We start from the raw sequence: 21,180 nt of genomic DNA on the forward strand, positions 1-21,180 counted from the left end.
CAGTTTTCATATAGTTTTCCAATAGATTTTTAATAGTGATCCTATAGTTTTTCAATAGTGTTCCTATGGTTTTTCAATACTTTTTAATAATTTTCTCAATAGTTTTTTAATAGTTTTTTTAAATAGTTTCCTGTAGTTTTTTTTCGTACGGGCTTACATATGCGACGTTGCACTTGCAACGTGTTTTAGGCGTTTGTAAAACTTTATATGTGCAACGTTGCATCTACAATGTTTTTGCGACGTTTGCAAAACTTACATGGAACGTTAGAAAAACGTTACTATACTAATAAAAATTGTTTTATTCCAAAAACAACGTTTATACAACGTTACAGTTGAACTTAAATTTTCCGCTTTATTTATAATTAATTTGCAACGTTACAGTTGTAACGTTTTTGTAACGAATGTATAATAGATGAAAAAGAAATATCATTTCATACAAAAGTATGCAACATGCGTAATAATAATACGATCAGCGAAAAACATAATATTTATTTGCCTATTAATTGATATTTATTTTAATAAATACACAAATACAATATTGTAATATTTATAAAATAAATATCAATTTGCAGGTGAATAAAACTTTTGTTTTTTGTTGATCGCATTTACGCATGTTGTATACCTTTGTATGAAATAATATTTCTTTTTTTATATAGGTATATGTAGAAATAATATTCAAAAATATAAAATCACAAATTATTTATAAAATTATTTATTAAAAACTTCAAAATGAAACTTATTATATCAGTAACACTTACATCAATATAAACTTATATTACTTATGAACAACTGCTATAGAATATATGCCCAAGTTGTCTATAATAATCGTTGCTTTATTGCCTCGCGGTATTTTTTCATCTTTAAAATTCCTGAAATAAGAAAACTTGTTACCAATTTGAAGTAAAAAAAAGTTTGAATGTAAGAAAAGCAGGAAATAAAACATTTTAGTTGCTCAGAATCGCGAATTTTGTTTTAAATATACTTAATTTATATCTCTAATAGGAACAGAACAAATAGAAAAATAATTCCAACAGGAAAAATTGCACTCACTTGCATTATTGGTGTATTCGTGCAAGGTCGGTGAACGCCATGAGTTCAGCAATATTGAAATTACATTTCGATATTCTGAAATGTATCAAACCGTCTGGTAGTTTCTTAGAGTACTTGTGCTTTTGCCTAAGACAAGAAAAAAGACATATAAATGTTATATCAAAAGAGTAATTCATTTAAATAGAATGAAAAAAGTACCTGCTCTCTGTCATAACGTGTTTTAGCATATTTAAGCCAGGCAGAAACATGATTTTGAACATCTTTATCTGTTAATATTGGATAATGCTTTCGAGCAGCACCTACAAAATGCAAGAAAAAGTTGATAATTGAAGTTCAATAAGTTGATTAATATAATGTTGTCTCAAGTTAAGTCGATGCAGAAAGTCTTTTACTTTTTATGATATCTATTATCAGCAGTGAATTTATGGCGAAGTTTCTTTTCTGGCCTTTCCATGAGCATTTCATAGCCAATTTATTCGAAAATATTTTTTCCAAGCTATGTTTTATTTGATCCTGGGGTGAGTTTCCTCCGAGCAAATAGAAAAATGTTTCTTGAAGCATACAATTATTACAATTATAACAACATGACATTATATCAGTTATTTATATTTTTTTCAATCTTTTTTAATTTACATGTCTAATTGAATATATGCAATCTTTCGATTGTATAAATAGTAAGCGGAAAATGTACTATATATTATTAATAATTACCAGTTGTTTTTTCCCATCTTCATTATTCTTCAATAAAGTATCATATTGTAGCAATTTTCGATACTTTTTAAACGGTTTTGTAGGGATAATCGAAAAATTATTACATCGTGGACCTGCTGCTGTTGCAAACATTACTGGTGCATTGTTTTTTTGTTCTAGTTGTTAAAAAAATTCATTTTGTTGTTCTAATTGCTTTTTAATCGCTATTGTGTTCTCTAAAATCTTAATTATATTCTGGCTATCTGTAAAATTACAATTAATTATCATTACAACTTCAACTTGTTATTATTGTTATTGTTGTTGTTATTGTTGTTCTTGTGTGTACAATTGTTTAAGTAATGAAATGATAATAAATATTGATAAATATCTGATGGGAGATCTTGAAAGATTACATTTCGTGTCAATAAGTTATTTGTTATCAGAATAGGAGATGCATTTCCGGCGATATTTTCCTGACCTAAATTTGTTGAATTAAAATATTTTATGTTTATAAAATGTAACTTTATACAGAAAGTAAGTCTTTATATATTAAAGTAGTATTTCTTATTCTTTGTAGATATAGTACGATCAATAAATATATGTGAATTTTAACTATATACGTTTGCATACCCTCCAACTGGTGGACTTCAAGATCCATAGTATTATTATTATCATTACGATTTATAACCGCTATATTATCATCAACATCCATTTCATTCGTCTGATCTATCTGGTTTTTTTTATCACTATATTGTTCGAATTCTTTATCACTATATTGTTCGTTATTGTTAGAATCTAAATAAAAAAATAAATACAAAATAAATATTCAGAATAAAATATTGATATTTTTATACATTAAAAAATATTAATCTATACCAGAATTTATTTCTTCATTGACGATAGGAAGAATGTTGTCCATATCTGCTGACCGATGTCTTGGAGTTTGTAAAATTTCACTTGATCGTGTTGTTCGATTGTGGGATCTAAAAAAGAAGTATTTAATAAAAAAAACTCATCTAATCATTGCAAAAATGTTAACTTCTGTATTCAGAACTGTGTACACTTATAAGACTTAATAGAAGCTATTTATGTATTACGTGAACGTATCTTGAACCAGCACTTAACAAAATTATAATTACTTGATTACAAAAAATACAATATTTATATTATTTTTATTTCATATAAGAATTTATATTATACATTTTCTATTATACCATAACAATACTTTTTCATTTTTACATTTGAAAAATTTATTCTACTAATTTTAAAACCGTAATTACATGAAAAAACAGTGTGTTTTTATTACTTTCCATCAAATCAAATCTCCGCTTATGACTTATGCAGATCAAATTGGAATAACTTTGGAACTCGCGGTTCGTGAACAATTTTAAAACTCGAATTTCTAAAATTAAATTACATGTTTAGAAAATGTATAAAATTGTGTACTGCGCGTAGCTAATCAAAATTGATATTCGTAGTTATAAATGGCATATTTTCATTTTTCTAGATGCTTTCAATGTTTATTCAATGATTTAAAAATTCCAAATTGTCTGACTATATATTATGGCATAGTAATGTGTACCTAATAAAATGTATAAACAATAAATAAATAATCCTGACTGTATCCCTTTACAAATAAAAATTAAATTTCTGAGTTCAGTTCTATTAATAATGCACTAACATACTAAATATGGCAGACAGCATTGGAGGCGGTGTCATTCTATGACTTTGGGAATTATCACTGAAGTCATTCGTGTAATCATTTTGGCTTTTCTTTTTTAGTCTCTTTTTACCTCGGCCAATTTCTAAAGCTGATGTATCTGTATCAGTTTTTGTTTTTTTTTTGCGAAATCTACGGCAGTCTGGTAGTTATCTGTCAATCAAAATTATTCTTATATATACTATATAATGCTGTGTACATAATTATATGAATTCGTTACATATCATTTACAACAAGTATTTCGAAATAAAAATAGTAATAATAATTAGAATAAAGATTACCAGTTTGCAAAAAGATGTTTCCTACATTCTAGGTTTCCCAAGAACTTAATGGATTGTTTGTTTTTTTATTGCTTTACGGCTGTTTTTCCCAGGCCATTTGCATGTAATTATGTTGTTTGAAATTGTTACCCACGTTGTCGGGACGACTTCTACTGCAGCTGATTCTTCGGAATCCTGCGCAAATTCGATCACAGACCAAAGAAACTGAAATAACACAAATTTTATTTATAATTAAAACAAATAAAAATATCGGAATATGTGAATGCAAAATATGAAACTACCTTTGTATTGTATATCACATAATTACATTTATTCAATTTTGTATTCAAATTTAAATTCAAAGTGTTTTAGTTAATTAATTTATTTGTTTATATATTGTGTTTTACATTTATATATTATATATTAATTTAAATTAAACGGCAGAGATTCTTTGTGTAATTATTAATTAATTATTAAATATTTATTATTATTGTGTATGAATTAATGGCATGATTATAAACTCATTTTTGTGCGGAAATTTTACGCATTTTGTTTGAATTTTATTAATATTAATAGTATATGTATCCTTTAAAATATTTTGCATCTGTTCCACATTAAATAATTTAGAAGAACAGGGTGAATTGAAAAATGTTGTTGATTCTGTAAATTTTCTCCCCATTACGAAGATTTCCAGTGTTTTAGTGTTTTGGAAAATACTATCTACGCATAGTACAGACTTGTCTCTAATCATGACGCAATTTTCTTTATTTTCTGTGGTGAATTCATACTTTCCAATATCCAGTTTTTTGTAGAATATGCAACTTTCTTTATTAATAATTTGCACTTTAATTTGTTGATGTAAAATCGGATAAGTCTTGTCGTCTTGTTTCTTTGCCTGCTCTTCTTCGTTTAATCTGTTACAAATTTGTTGTAAGGGATGTTTTGTTGTTTTAATTTTTCGTTTTATTTCGTACAAAAAATTTTCATATTTGAAACAATTGAATGTGTCAAGTGGACCGTGCAATAAGCAGTCTGCAGGTAAATGAATAAGATTATGCACGCTGTGATTAATAAACTCAGGACCATCAAGAATTGAATATTTTTGAACGAAATATTGAATAAGTTGCAAAACATAATCATAATAAACTGAATATAATGCAGGGCTACATAAAATGCGAATAGCGCATGATAATGTCATAAAATGTGTGTATATGTTCTTGTTTCTCATATTTTGTAGAACGATCGGTCTAATGTACAACAAAAATTGTCTCAGTTCAGTAGCTTTAAAATACTCTATGTCGTCTAAGCTTCTTGGCAAGCGGCTAAAGTTTTTAGGTACATAATTCTTTAAAAATAATATTTGATCGTTAATGGTTTTTTTCTCATTGTCAGTAAAGCGAATGTTTTTTGGTCCTCGTACCCAAAACGTTATCAGTTTTTTCATTACGCCAAGAAATACCAGATGCATACCATCAAGGGGTACTTGTGAAACTAACCCGATGTTAATATTTTCAAAAGGAGTTGTACTTTTATGAAATTCATCATCTGATTTGTTTTTAAAACTTGTATCGGTTCGTAAGTTCACATTGATATCTGGAAAAACTAATCGATTATTAATAAAGATACCACTTTGAGTACATTTAGTACAACTGTAAAATCCTGTGTGACCTTTTGTACATAAAACAAATGACTTAGCAGGAGCATCGCAAAGAAATTTACTGGCCTTTATTTTAACAGTTTTATTGCATATGTTAAACCCATTATCTTGCAAATGTTTAAATTCTGTAACAAATTCACTTAAAAACTGGTTAACATCAGCTGGTTTTGTGTGTCCGTGGTAAATTCCAACTGCAAAAGGTTTTGATGCATTTTGACTAACTAAATCTACATCCATAGAAATCAAAATTGGCCAAAATTGACTTTTTGAACTCTTTGAAATAGGTAATCCGTCTATGTTTATACTAATGGGTAACACTACTTCTGAATTTTGAAATAAAAAATTTTGCACATTAATACTGTTATTGATGAGTCTACGTATTGTATTTTCTATACCAATGTGACAGTAGAAACATAGGGGCACACTTATTATTTCATAGGGGCATAAATTTGGTGTTTTCAAAAGAATACGCAAATCTGCAGGAAACTTTGGATATGGCACTCGTAGAATTTACAACATATCGTTAATGATCCGTTGGCTTAATAAATGTCTATATTTCAAAACCCATTCTTTCATGGCATCAAGTACAAATTCTTTAGTCGTAGATGAAACTTCAGCGTCAAATTCTGTGCCACATTTATGTAATTGAAAATCAATTTTGTCATCGACGAGCGTTTCTATATATCTTATAAGTTCTACATCATCTACTTCTGTTGGAAATACTGAAGTACACTGATATTCGGTCAGTGCAAATTGGTCAATGTTTTTTTCATTGCTGTTTTCTTTTTGCGTTGCTGACTGCTGGAATATAGTTTTAATTTGTGATTTATCACTTATTTTATTTAATTTCTGATTCACCGACAAAGTTTCTAATAATTCTTTTCTAACTCTTCGACGCATATGTCTTTTAGACACAAAGCACTTATTAATCTTTTCCATTTTTTCTGCCTTATCCACTCGTGAGTATGCACTTCAAACAATTATAGTAAATATGAATTACTTTTTAGGTTAAGTAGGTTATAAACAAGTTTGTTACTTACCTCATGTCGTAATTGATGCGGCTCCCTCTCAGCAACAGGAGTCTAGGTGTGGGACGTCATTAATTTTGTTTGATACACAATAAAACACAACCGTGATAAGAAAAACCGAATACCGCACTGATCGTAAATCGTTAATATGCGTAAAAAGCCGTGTGTCTGATGGACAGTTTAGAAACAATTGATATGATCCGTTCCGCGATCCGTGTAGGGCCCCCTACAGTTCCCGCAGTTTAAAGCGAAACTGATAATAAATATCCCGCGCGAATTTATTATGAATATATGTACATATTTCTAGAGATTAACAAAATTAACACTATATAGTAAAGCCAGCTCGCGACAAAAAAAAAAAACATTTTTTTAAAAAATAAAATATATAAAAGAAAGCAATTTTTGAAATTGATCTCTATTTGAACGGAGCAAATTGGGAGAAATATTTTGAGATCTCATTTATTGCAAAATTCCAATTTGTTAAAAAGTTTTATGACCGTGTTTATCAACAAAAAATTATGAGCTGACTTTACAAGACTGAAAAATTTTAAATCTTTTAAGATCATGACACATAGAATATATAACATCGCATTTACAACGTTAATGCGAAGTAGTGAAATATTTTTTAGTTTACATTTCGGACAAAACGTTTAAAGTATGGGGCAAAATAAATGTTTCAGAAACATCGCAAATGCTAGCGTTGAGGCAACGTTTATAAGGTCGCAAAGGAAACATTTCATACAAAATGTTACTTGAACGTTACAAAACGTTTCGTTTGTGACGTTACAAATTGTCGAATTTAATGCGGAAAAGCAACGTTTCTGATACGTTCAACAGACTGATACAAATAAAACATTAATTCGAGACGTTTATGAAACCTTTTATAACCTATACATATAAAACGTTTCAAATTTGCTGAATTACAATCAAAATGTGACGTTACCAGAAGGTTTCAAGTTTAGCGGGCGACTGAACACAATGTTTTCGCGAGCAAGGATCTTTTTATTGTCTGCAAAGAATGAAAAATCCTTTTCTACGATTAAAATACACGCGATAATAAAGTGCGGAAGCCTAGACTTGAAGGCAAGAAAAAAAAAAATAAAAAAAAAAAAGATTTTTCTTAACCTTCAAAGCTGTCAATTTGTGACAATATTCTTTTTATGCATAAATTATGCAACTTGTGTATCTTTCCGCACTCTAGATTATACGGAAAAACAACATGGAACCCTCAAAATTGAACTTAGAAGCTTAGTTTATTAGAAATAAATCCGTGAAAATTTTTGTGTATGGTGCGTGCGTGTATGACATATTGAGTAAAACAGAACGGTGCATTAGTTCCCGGATTATGATCCAGAGGCGCTATATAGTTCTCAGTGCTATCTGTCATATACATCAGAATTTTCTAAGTTAGTGTGCGTGTGTAGCTATGTGTGTGTATTATGTGCTAAGAAACCTGATTGAAGATAGGTTTAAGGGATTACACCACAGTAGAAATTTCAAAAAATCGATTTTTTTTTATTGGCTTAGAAAATCCTTTGAACCCTCTAGAATAAGAGACAAATGGTTTTATATCTGCCAAAAATCGTTTTCATTGAAATTTCGAGCTCTTTCTCGACCCCTCCCGACTGCTCCGAAACGACTACCTGCGGCAAATACGACACCTGCTTGTCGGGTACAGCATTATCTCTTACCATTCGATTTCTAACTTCTCTAATACACTAATAGATGTCGTTAGAAACATTTTCAAGCATTTTGAACACAAAGTACGTTAGTACAGCATTCTTTGATGTTGAGAGAAGACGTAAATTTTGCGTGGAAGTTATTCAAAATCACGATTTTCTTTTGCAGTGCTAATTTTTCACACGTTATTTGTAGCCTTGACATTTATGTGAGTTACAATGAGTGAAAAGAAAGTGTATGCAAGCCATAAAGGCTCAAAAATATTGTATCAGACGCGGCGACGGAGCAACGTGACGAAACGACGACCGTCGAACAGATATGAAGCGGAGGAAGATTCGGCCGGTGTCAGCGCTTCGGCAAAGAAATTGAAAGTGGATACTGACGATATCGATATACAAAGTGAATTTGGTTACCGAATTATAAACTTTTTTGCCGTTTTCTCTGCCATTTCGGAATATGTGAAGTGCAAAATGTGCAACTCTGATATACGATTTCTCGAATCAGGTACGCGGGGTTTAGGCTTCAAAATAACCGTCTGTTGCCCGAATTGTCCAAAAGTTGAAATCCCGAGTTGTCCAATCATACGAAATGGATATGAAATTAACCGTAGGATTGTACTAACAATGCGACTATTAGGAGTGGGGCTAGCTGGAATAATGAAATTCTGCGCATTTATGGAATTGCCACGGCCTATATTTCAAAGTTGTTACGACCGTGCAGTAAATATGATTTTGATCGCTACGAAAGCCGTGCGAGACTGTAGTATGAAAAAGGCAGCAGAAGATGAGAAGAAGAAAAGTGAAGAAAATGGATTGCATACAGGAATAACTGTATCTGGTGATGGTTCCTGGAGAAAACGAGGATTTTCGTCTCTTTTCGGGATCACATCATTGATCGGATGGTTTACAGGGAAAATTGTTGACATTGAAGTGAAATCGAAATACTGTAAAGCTTGCGAGCACTGGAAAAATAAATTAGATACTGCTGAGTATGAAGAATGGCTCGAAACTCATGCCGATCAATGTCAGTCGAACCATGAAGGCTCATCGGGTAAAATGGAGGTAGATGCTGTCATCGAGATGTTTCAACGTTCCGAAGCTTTACACGGATTTAAATACGCAAATTATATAGGTGATGGTGACAATAAAACTTTCAAGGGGATATTGAATGCAAAACCGTATGAAAATTTTGAAGTGTCAAAAAAAGAATGTATTGATCATGTACAAAAACGAATGGGCACTCGGTTGAGAAATTTGAGAAAAAAAACAAAAAATCTTGGAGGAAAAGGAAAATTAACTATGAAATTAATTGATCAGTTAACAATTTATTATGGCTTGGCCATTCGACGGAATTCAAACTCGTTAGAAAATATGAGAAATGAAATCTGGGCGACATTATTTCATAAAATGTCAACTGACGAAAATCTACAGCACGAAAAATGCTCAGAGTCTTGGTGCGAATGGAAGAAGGCGCAAGCAACGGGTTCCTTAGACTCCTTTCATCATAAGCCGGCACTATCAAACGAAGTTTTTGAAGCCATCAGACCAATCTACGAGGATTTGAGCCGTGACGAGTTGCTGAATCGTTGCTTGGGAGGCTATACGCAGAACAGCAACGAAAGTTTTAATTCTACAGTCTGGCACTTGGCTCCTAAAAATTATTCAAGCGGAAAGAAAATATTACAAATAGCAAGTGACATTGCTGTTTGTAATTTTAATGATGGACTGATAAACGTTTTAAAAATAATGAAAGTGATGGACATGAACATTGGACCACAATCCTACAACTTTTGTTTAGAGACGGACGCTGCTCGAATACAATGCGCGGAGCGCTCTTTGACGGACGCAGCGAAACAGGCTTGCTCCAGCATAAAAGCGTCCAAGAAAAAAAACGAGGAGGAGTTTAGCAACCTGGAAGGTCAGCTTTACGGTGCTGGAATAGCAGATTAAAGGTAAAAAATTTTTAATAATCAAATTTTTTATTTTATCATGTTCGAAACACGAGTCAAAACTTTAAACGCGTTTTTCTCGAAACACGTTTTTTCAAATCGGCACGCAGCATAATTCAAACAATTTTCTATTTTTTCACTCCAAATTAATATCACATTTTTAAAACAACATTCCGCATAGAAATACGTAGCCGATTTTCGATAAGTTAATATTTCGATTTTTTAGGTACAAATAAGTGCCCGTTTGTTGGTAGTAAAATGAACTTTTTTTTTCAAATGCTCGCTAATTTAACAAAAATAAATATTTTCAAAATCCCCTACGTATTTCTATAGCTATACTAATGTAGTTTAAGAAAAAAATTTTTATTTTGTTCCAGATTAATTTTTGCTGCACTTCTCTGCGTGCCGCGGAGCCCCTCCAAAAAAAACCGTTCCGCAGAAACGGCTGTTGGGCAGCCATTTTGTAATATTTTTTAATAAACAAAATTTTTTTTAAAACTTCAAAACATGCTTAACAACATCCTTAAAAAGAATTACCCTTTTACTTTTCCTTCCACTTAAAAAAAAATCGCAAAAAAACGTTAAATTTTCGCTCTCTACTGTGGTGTAACCCCTGAAGGCACTCCAAAGGATAAAAAAAGTGTATGTATTATATATTAATTTTGCAACATTTTTGCAACATTTTAATTATTTAATTATATACATACATTTATATTCTAATTTCTGTAAAATACTTTTATTCATGTGTTTCATGTATATTATGTGCTCTATATTATATATATTTACTTCAAAATATCTATGTAAAAAGTTAATATCATTTTGTATATGTATATATTTTTATAATAAATGAATACGTCATATAACTTATATTATGTATAAATAAGTTATATGACGTATGACATATGTCATATAACTTATTTATAAAACATGAAATTGTGACGTGACGCTTTCCGTCGCGCCCGTCACAAGGGCACTAGCCCGGCCAAAGGGGGCGGAATTTGGAGTCGCGTCCCCGGTCAAGGAGGGAGCGATTTCTCCCGCTTCGACGGGTCTTGCGCTTTTATTTAATTGTTATAATCTACCGACAAACTTAAGATTTTGGCGTTAGGGTGTATGGCCAATTTATCGTTTTGTGTAACTAACGTCAAGAAGAAGCGAACGCCGTGGGATTTCGAAAGATGACCTCGACAGTAAAGAGGAAGCCCGGAAAACATACGAAACCAAGGTCATGTATCGAGTCTCGCGTTAAACATTGTCATAGTAGCAGTTACCGATCCTCCAATTTTGCAGGACCGAGGTTACGGGGAAGCCCCGACAAAGGTCCAGATAGAGGGAGCACGGCAGTGCAACCGGATGCCGAAAGACGTTGCCGCCATCACCGAGAGTCCAAACAGACGGTCGATGTAGCCATAGCCTGGCCAGCCGGGCAGATCGAACCGGAGGACGGCAAATTTAGAGGCCCTTATTTTGAAGTATCGGCCGTTGGCGAGCAAGAAGGCAAGGATAAACAAATGAAGAATAAACAATTGACGAGGTCGGAGCTGTTTACGATCGACAGGCGACTCGAGGAAAAATTATAAACAGAGTGCGCTGACCGATGCGTGGAGACTCGACATGGGCCAGGGGAACCTCAGAGAAACCACTGTTCGACGAGCCAGCAACCGGAAGGAGCAGCTCCAGAGGAGGGTCCCGACGAGCGTAGCCGTACCGTCTTTGTAAGGCCATCACCCAGGGTAGATATAATTTTGTAATACCGGCCAAAGCGGGCGCCTCCGACACATTCGTTACTGACAGTTACTGCTAAAGTACCGATTATTCTTGAGTATCGAAATAAGAAGTGCCGATATCGCTTCCCGTGAATTTCTGAGTCGGAGGTTAGCTGGCCCCGGTTACCGTGTTACCGTAGCCCTCTTCGAGGCGCTGAGCCGTCGACAGTCCAAACGCTCATAGTCCGAGAAAGACTTATATCGTTACCGTCTCCGTCTTACCGGAGTTATCAGTTATCGTTTGCCGGATTATATTGTTACTGTCTTCGTCTTACCGGAGTTATCAGTTACCTGTTACCGTATGTTACCATTGTCTTGAAAAGATACCGTTTGATAAAGTTAATAGAGAATTCGAGTCGCGGAATTTGCGTGGAGTGCAGTGCCGTTTTGCAGCGAGAGTTTGAATTCGGCCTTGGGGCGTAACGATCAACTCGTCGCGGAAACTTGAGTGCCTCTATCGAAATTACCGTCGAGATTACCTTTTTGTCGGCTACCGAAATCCATATATTACCGTTAGTACGGATTTGGCCTTGGAACGTCGTCTCTGGGCGAGATTCCGGATTCACGCCTTTAAAGAAACTGGATGTCTCTGACAGGACTCCCTCTGTCTCCGTGTCTTACGGTGTTACCGTTTTGGGGCCTGTCCTGGAGCGTCGTTTCTTGGTGGAATCTCGGGGGTCGCAGTTTTGGGAGGAGACTGGAACGTATCTGGCAAATCTATTGCCGTATCGGTTACCGTGACGTTTCTCTGAATATTGTTTTGGCTTATCATTCCGATTGCCGCTTCTGATTGTCGTTTTGCGTTCCGATTTTTGTGTTTGAATATCGTCGTAGGTAACGTTTTCGTCTACCGTTTTGCGTATCGTTCCCGGAATATCTTTTGGAGTGCCGCTTTGATTGCCGATTCTAAGTATCGTTTTGCGTATCGTTTCCGAGTATCGTTTTGAGTATTGTTTTCTGTGACGCCTGTTTGGCGAATATAATGTTTTGATTTGCGTGCGATACCGACTCTCTTAAAGAGATTCTAAAGCTTGTTCAGCTCTGTTAATTCACGATTCTGTAATAATAAGTGTTATTAACTTTTATTGTTAAACGTGGTGTTTTTCTGACGACATCTCCTCTCCAGAATCTCCAATAGAAATCAAAAGAACTACGTCCCTCTGCCATATACTGAACGGGGAGCGGCCGGACAAATTAAAAGAATTATTAATATAAGTTACCGTTACCGTGGTGCGATTATACCCACCTGGCGCCCATTTCCGGATACCGATTTCGCGAGTTACCGAGTCGAGCATCTATTGCCGACACCGCGAGTTACCGAATCGAGCATTTATTGCCGATACCGCGAGTTACCGAGTCGTGCATTTACTGCCGACGTCGCGTAAGTTACCTAACTCCCGAAGATCGTGGAGTACCGCGGTTACCGATTTCCATTGGGCGTGCTCCCTCGGATCTGGCGTGATTCCGAGGCTAGTTCACGTCGCAATATTAACAAAATTATTAAATGTTCAAAACCGTTTAGATGATGCTTTTTCAAGGTCAAGTTCCTGTTTTCGTATGATTCAAGATGTAATTTCTTAATGTCTGTAGCTCTTAGCATTCGCGCAATGTCAATTAATTTGATGTTTTTCTCTCTAGGTAAATTACATTTATTGAACACAATCCAGTAGTCAGAAATCTGAGAAGTATTATGCAACGTAATATTTGATACGTCGAGATTAAAATTTGACAAGTCCGCTGAGTTGATACAGGTGATCTATGCGAAAAAACGTTTTTTATGTTAATTTGATTTTATTATTTAAAAGATGAAAAAAAGAAAAAAAATGTTTGTTTGTGAAACTTTTCATGAATTTAACTATATTAGTTTTTGAAGTGCAATTTTAAGTAAATAGTTATAAGTAAGACATTGAAAAACTTTTTAAAAAAAGATGGAATAGAAAATTTTCTTAGAAAATACTTTGCTCAACAAAAGATATTATTAACTATAAAAACATGAATATCGTAATCATGAAAAAATTAATATTTCTTAATTTTTGATGTCTTATAATATTTCTGAATTGTTTAATGCAGTGCTCGGAATTAGTCTGAACATTTCAGCCGATTTCCGTGGTATACGCCTTCTCTCCTCTCCTTACCGCGCGCACCGCAGCCGCTAGGGCCAGCGCCGCCGAGCGTTAGGAGCGGCACTATCCGATTATGAGTGGGTTCTTCTCCCTATTTATTAAAATTAAAAAAAATTTATTAAAATTTATTTATTAAAAATAAATTTAAAAATAAAAAATTTATTTTTAATAAATTTCAATAAATTTTTTTAAATTTTAATAAATAGGGAGAAGAACCCACTTATAATCGGATAGTGCCGCTCCTAACGCTCGGCGGCGCTGGCCCTAGCGGCTGCGGCGCGCGCGGTAAGGAGAGGAAAGGAGGCGTATATCACGGAAATCGGCTGAAATGTTCAGACTAATTCCGAGCACTGGTTTAATGTAACAAATAATTTGTTTGTATCTATATTAGTCGTTTTTTAATTTTATAGTTTTTGATTTAAATTCTTGTAGTGATATTGATTGTGAGTACACAAAGTTTGAAAATTATATATCGCACACCCGCAAAAAAAGTGACACCAGTCAAAATTTTTCGAATTTTGTTTTGTGTGCGGATTGCGTTCTAAATCGGTCTTTAATCAAGAAAAGTGATAGAAGTTGAATTTAAATACTTTCCGCATGAGTCCGATATGTTTAATACTGCCGTAAATAATTAATTTCAAAATTATTGTTTAACCAAGTATGGACAAGTCGAATTATTTTTTATAAAATCAACTTTGCCTTAGACAATTTATAATTAGTGACAAAATTTAAAACAAACTAATCTATGATATTATTAATGGAAAACGTTATTATTAAAGCAATTTCTACTTTCCTCTCTAATAATTTGATATTTTTGATTTGTGTCACTTTTTTTGCGGGTGAGTAATGTGCATACATTAATATAAAACATTCATGATGTGATAAATACGCACCAATATGTAATGATCGTCGTTGTTAATAGATATTTCGAAAACAGGATTATTATTATCTATTCTACAACTTACATAAGTTGGCACCAAGTTCCTATATGTACATTGACACTCCTTGTTTGTTGGACATTGGAGAGCAAAAATGCTTGTCATAGCTACGAATAGAATTACGATGCATGTCTTATGACGGGTATTCATTTTCGTTTTATTACCTATAAAAACTATCGAGTAAATGTATTATTAAATGAAGATTAATTTAATAACTACAAAGAAAAACTTTTTTTAAACCTTAAAATATTGCTTGACATTGGATATATTTATTTCTTAAAGTTTCAAATAAATCTTGAATAATTGAGAAATTGTAGGAACTGTCTTAAATACACATTTCTTTTTGTTAGCATTTTGTTTTATAATGTGTATAATATGAGTAAAAATTATAATACATAATATGTTTCTGACAATTATTGCACAGATAAGTGCAGTTGTTTGTTTATGAATTAGCTAAGTTTAATTTAGCTGTGTATATATTATAAATAGTGTTAGAAATAAAATAGTAAAATTATTAAACGCTGTTTATCGTTTACGTAAGTGACATATAAATATACGTCACACTTGCAAATAATAATTTTAATCTTCTTTTTTACACTCTTTAAATATTATAGCAAGTAGGAAGAAATGTTCAGAGAAACGGAAATCAATTATCCTTGAAAATAAATTACATCAATAAATAAAAAAATATTATGTTAACCGGCGATATTTATTTCTTAACGATTGTAGGACTTATACATTTTGTAAACGCGTTTACTACAACGCGAACATACAAATAAATTCTACACTACATATGTGACTGATCATTAACAGAAGGTGACACATAAATGGATTTAAAAAAATAAAATTCATACTATTTACTCACCTTGTGTTATACTATATACGTTGCAAATGATTGCGAGCTGCCTGTTTAGATTGCTTTCTCTAATAAAAAGTAATGATGACAAATGAATAATATTATTTCTATCTACGGATATCACACATAAGCACAGCTTGGCATGTTTCTCGACATTTCTGATAGATCGGATGTATTTCAATTGTAAACTATATTCCTTAGAAGATCCATATAAGCAATGGGTTAACAAAACGACATAAAAGAATTATGTTCATCTAATTTACAAAACTATAATCACATTTCACACTCGCATGCAATATATTTCAGAAAATTGTCAGCTACAATCAACCATTCGTTAGACGACTGATGGAAGCTTGAACATTTTTGTCTCCAAGTTGGAGAGGTTGTTATTCTTTAGCTGGTCCTACGTAGACTGACTAAGTAATCGCGATCTTTTATTTTTTTCTTTTGACTGTTTCCGCTCTTTTATTGTTTTTCTATTATTTATTCTTCTTAGCTTTGTATAATTATACAATATACAAAAAATGTGTTTAATTGTATGCGTGATACGTAAGAAATTAAAAGCACAAAATATAAATAATTTATTTTTCTTGACGATATTTTTAGACTTTCTAAAACAATTATCAGCATCTCACTTAATTAATCTCGAATAATCAGCAGAATTTCCTATCACGAAACCACAAAATGAAAGGAAGAAAGGAAGATATGGAGAAAGATTATCTTACTGCGTGCGTTCTAATTTAAAAAAAAAACGAGAAGTTTGTTACATTATTATATTTATACTACACATACTACACATATTATTATTTAAATTTAATTACAAAATTTAATTAAAAAATAAGATAAAAATTAAAACTGATTTAAATTAATAATATTTTTTAATATGGAGCATTCTTTCTCAACTTTACACCCATGCTGCCCATTTTCTATTTGATCTAAAAATTTTTGAAAAAATCTTAAAATTTACAGAAAAATGTAAGCTTTCCAATGGCGCGTGGCAAAATGATCAAATTCAATTGGATCATACTTATAATTTCAGAAAACCGAAAAAAAATAATAAAAACAATAATTATTCAAGTGTAGCGATTATTCATTTGACGTTTTTCTCTTCCAATTAACACTTTCAAGTACTCTGTTTATCTGTGCACTGTCACATGAGTCTAAACTAAAATGGCGGATTCAATATGACCGCCAAAAATTAAAAAAATTTAAGAAATTAACTGATTTTTATAAAACTTGGTATCAAGGAGTTTTTCGGGTTACTGTATACGAGTCTAAAGTTATCTTTCAAAAATACAAAATGGCGGATCCAATATGGCCACCAAAACATTTTGAAAATTTTTAGAAATTAACGAATTTTTATAATACTTGGTATCAGGGACTTTTTCGGGTTGCTAATAACTAGGGCGCGGATGTTCGTGCACGATCCCGTGTCGCGCGCAGAGAACCGCTGCGTGCGAGTGAGTCAAGTATTCGCTAAGGTAGCATTTCTCGAGAAGACCCGATTGTCAATTCATCCGAATTCAATACATCTATTATGTATAATGTGGCCTACTACATGTAAATATAAACATAAACATAACCAAACAAAAAAGTTGCTACCTTAGCGAATACTCGACTCACTCGCACGCAGCGGTTCTCTGCGCGCGACACGGGATCGTGCACGAACATCCGCGCCCTACTAATAACGAATTTGAAGTCGCATTTCGAAAATTCAAAATGGCGGATCTAATATGGCAACTAAGAATTTGAAAAATTTTTAAAAGTAAGGGAGTTTTATAAAATTTGAACAGAGAGTTTTACGGCCAGTTAAATACAAATCTTAAGTCGCATTTCGAAAACTGAAAATGTCAGATCTAATATAAAGACCAAAAATATTGAAAATTTAGGAAATTGACAGATTTTTATAAAACTTGATACTAGAGATACTTCTGATTCTGATATCGCCTGAGCTCTTACCCTCTACTTTTTGAAATCTTGGTATGAAAAAGTCGAACTATTACCAGCATTGGAATATCTCTTAATCACCATTTCTTTGTTGATTGGGACGAAATAGTGATTTTTCAGAATCTCTGGAACTGGTGGAGCTACATCAAATTGTTTTTTCAAAAATCTTTTTGTCTTTTGGTGCTTTTTGTCATTATATGACAGTATACTAATACTTTTAGAATTTTTTTGAGCCCAGTCAACAAGTTTCTCGAATGAAAGAATGGCATCGTTCGGTTTACTAAGGAGGCTAGCTCGCATAGCTTCCCTTTTGAACACAGCACCTACACCGTCTGAAGCACCTTTACCATGTGCAGTGGCATGATAGTTCCATTCCGCTGCAACACCAAAATCCTCTTCGTGATGCATTAGATTCATCATCTGATATTTATTTTTAAAATGCTGTTTTGCTCCATCGCTAAAGTAGATTACTCTTCTTAGCTCAGGAATTATTATTTTCAATTTAGGAATCAGCATCTTTTGTACAGTATATACAGCAGCTGTGTCACGAAGTGTACTATCCGACAAAAAAATAAAACTTTTGTGTTCAAGTTCTAACTCTTTTTTATAGTAACACACGACAGGAAAGACAGTACATTGTGAATTATTAAAATGGAACGCCTGCGATGCATCTTGCACAACATACTTGTAATTCTCAGAAAAATCTAATACTGCAAGAACTTCACCTTTTTTTAAATTCTCTTTTCTTTCCTGATAGAATCGAGATTGTTCTTTTGCAATGAAAGAATGAGGTTTTAGAATGATAAATTTGTCACAAAATTCATCGACAAATTCCGACGACGGAAGAATTTGCATCTGAAGAGTTGATTTGTCAGTTGTTGTCCAGAACTATATGTGGTGAATACCTTTCTCATCTATAAGAGTTCTTTCAAATGTTTTTTTAGTTCAATAATACCAGGACATTTACTGCATTCACCAATATAACAATTTTCATCAGGATTTTTGCACACGATTTGGCGTAAGCAATCTTTATAATCATGTAAAATCACATTGGAATCTTTAGTAAGATTATTTAAATTGACAGAGTCAATCATCAATTTGCAATTTTGATGTATCGTACAGACACAGACCGAATGCGTACCATTCGCACCAGCAAGTATACAATGTTTTGGTCGGAGTTGGACAAATTTACTAAAACTAACATGACAGTCAGGATGGCATTTACTATAAATATCATAAAGACCTCTTAAATCTGAAAGGAGAAGACGTTTCTGAATCAAATCTCTGTCCTTGTCATTTTTTACTGAAACCATATCTTTCATACCTGGCATGATTCTGCTATTTTCGTCACTATTGTAAAAATCTTTAATTCGTGTAACAGTACTTTCCGGCAATGGTTTACCATTCTTAGCAGTTGTTTCTGCTAAAACGCCCTTAGATGCTTTCAATTCTCTAGCTTTTTCTGCAAAATACCTACAACAGTTGAATTCCCGAGAAATTTGACTTAGACTCCATGTATCTGGTACTACAGTCAAAATCGTCAATCTCAAAGGATCATTAATTTCAAGAGTGGAAAATTTTTCTTTCAATCCACTCAACATATCTTCCAACTCAATCTCTCTTTGTGATTTTATGTTGCATTCAATTCCACTGAAAGATAATGAAGATGCACCGGAAGATACAGAAATATTCTGTTCAGTATCATGAGTACAATTATCAAACGTTTTATCAAGACTTGATGAGACGTGCGTATTTTCATTCATGCGAGGATATTTCATTTTCCTACATGCTGCACAAATTTTAGCATTATCTGGAAATTTTGGGAATAATCGTCTGATAACACTCGAAATGCGTCGAAGATCTTTCCCTCTGTGACCTTCCACATTGCAACATCTATCACCGTGTATACTGGACATATTCAAAATCAAATTCTAAGATTCACGATCAAAAATAGTACAAATAATAGAATTTTCTGTAGTATTGTTCTGAGAGCAGTCCTAAAAGAACGGTTAAAAGTAGCTCTGAAAAGAACTGTTCGAAGAAAACTTCAGAGAAACGCTTAAAGCACAAAAAAGCCCAGAACCATGGGAGTCGGATATACAAATCCAAATATTAAAGCGTTTAGAAATTTACGGAATCACAATGAAACGTTTTTTAACGTTAAAATGTTGTAATAAATGGCGATAATATCGCGGTAGAGAAACTCTCTCGAATGTGTACAAAATGGATTTTACGATCTTATTTTATGAAACTTTTTTGACTAGGCTCAGAAAAAAAATAATGATCCAATTGAATTTGATAATTTTGCCACGCGCCCATAAAAGACTTGAATTTTGTTTATAAATTTTAATAGTTTTTCGATAATCGTCCAAATCCAACCAAATAGGTCGATAAATACGAATTTAATGATGAAATTTTAAAATCTGCGTCTCAAATATACTCCTGATACCAAGTTTTATAAAAATCCGTAAACTTCTTAAATTTTTCAATATTTTTGGTGGTCGTATTAGATCCGCCATTTTGAATTTTCAAAATCCGATTTGAGATTTGTATTCAGCATACAGAAAAACTCTTTGGTATTAAGTTTTACAAAAATCCGTTAATTTCTTAAATTTTTTAAATTTTTGGCGGCCATATTAGATCCGCCATTTTAGTTTAGATTCATGTGACAGTGCACAGATAAACAGAGTACTCGAAAGTGTTAATTGGAAGAGAAAAACGTCGAATGAATAATCGCTACACTTGAATAATTACCGTTTTTATTATTTTTTTTCGGTTTTCTGAAATTTTAAGTATGATTCAATTGAATTTGATAATTTTGCCACGCACCATTGGAAAGCTTACATTTTTGTGTAAATTTTAAAATTTTTTAAAAAATTTTTAGATCAAATAGAAAATGGGCAGCATGGTTGTAAAGTTGAGAAAGAATGCCCCTACTATATAAATTTTCTTTTTATTTTAAATTTATTAAAAAAATATGAAACATTATTGATATTTCTTTATTTCTATAATAATTAGTAAAGCTTTACTTTTATGCACTTACCAGTTACAAATAAACATCTCTGTACTGGGTACAATTTCCATGTTGCAGTATCTGCATGTACAGTACATGATGTACTACGCTTTCTAAAATTTTATTAAAAGTTTTTTGGTCTTTTACAGGTGGCCAAAAAACTTCTCGTTTTCTAGGAGTTAACCATGTGCTTCTTACAACTGCAACACTACCACCTCCATCATCAAATTCGATTAAAACATAAGACATGCTGTCACTCCTCGTATTAATTATAGGTACTATATAAAAGTATCGTGAAATTCTACAAGAAATCCACAAACTGTATAATGCAAGGAAATATATGACCGCATACAGCGAGAAATAACTCATTGAATAGACATCTAATCGACGTCAAAATCATCAAAATCACATCGAATTACATTGAATTACACGTATTTTCAATGATTTCTACGTCGATAAGATGCCAATTCAATAAGTTGCTTCTTGCTGGGCATTGTTACATTT

General features: G+C 32.7%; 2 protein-coding genes across 6 annotated transcripts; one reads left to right on the plus strand and one right to left on the minus strand.

The window, feature by feature from the left end:
• Positions 1 to 696: 696 nt before the first annotated feature.
• Positions 697 to 7,758, minus strand: LOC136997685 (cyclic AMP receptor-like protein G). 5 transcript variants are annotated; one of them, XM_067348719.1, is made up of 11 exons: positions 6,418 to 7,758; positions 3,742 to 3,945; positions 3,422 to 3,613; positions 2,617 to 2,723; positions 2,371 to 2,535; positions 2,154 to 2,218; positions 1,762 to 2,003; positions 1,443 to 1,601; positions 1,249 to 1,349; positions 1,051 to 1,176; positions 697 to 869 (listed from the first exon to the last, which is right to left on the minus strand). In XM_067348719.1, the coding sequence occupies exons 3-7, from the start codon at positions 3,457 to 3,459 to the stop codon at positions 1,989 to 1,991; spliced, it is 390 nt and encodes a 129-aa protein (XP_067204820.1). In that variant the 5' UTR covers positions 3,460 to 3,613; positions 3,742 to 3,945; positions 6,418 to 7,758; the 3' UTR covers positions 697 to 869; positions 1,051 to 1,176; positions 1,249 to 1,349; positions 1,443 to 1,601; positions 1,762 to 1,988. The 5 variants fall into 5 exon arrangements, 4 of the variants coding, with proteins under 4 accessions (XP_067204820.1, XP_067204818.1, XP_067204819.1 ...); XM_067348717.1 differs by having other exon boundaries at positions 1,762 to 2,218; positions 3,426 to 3,613; XM_067348718.1 differs by lacking the exon at positions 2,154 to 2,218.
• A 447-nt stretch (positions 7,759 to 8,205) lies between these two features.
• Positions 8,206 to 10,489, plus strand: LOC105667482 (uncharacterized). The gene is made up of 2 exons (XM_067348713.1): positions 8,206 to 10,036; positions 10,411 to 10,489. The coding sequence occupies exon 1, from the start codon at positions 8,304 to 8,306 to the stop codon at positions 10,032 to 10,034; it is 1,731 nt and encodes a 576-aa protein (XP_067204814.1). The 5' UTR covers positions 8,206 to 8,303; the 3' UTR covers positions 10,035 to 10,036; positions 10,411 to 10,489.
• Positions 10,490 to 21,180: the final 10,691 nt, after the last annotated feature.

The sequence above is a fragment of the Linepithema humile genome, chromosome 2, assembly GCF_040581485.1.
Source record: "Linepithema humile isolate Giens D197 chromosome 2, Lhum_UNIL_v1.0, whole genome shotgun sequence".
In the NCBI taxonomy this organism is placed as follows: Eukaryota; Metazoa; Arthropoda; class Insecta; order Hymenoptera; family Formicidae; genus Linepithema; species Linepithema humile.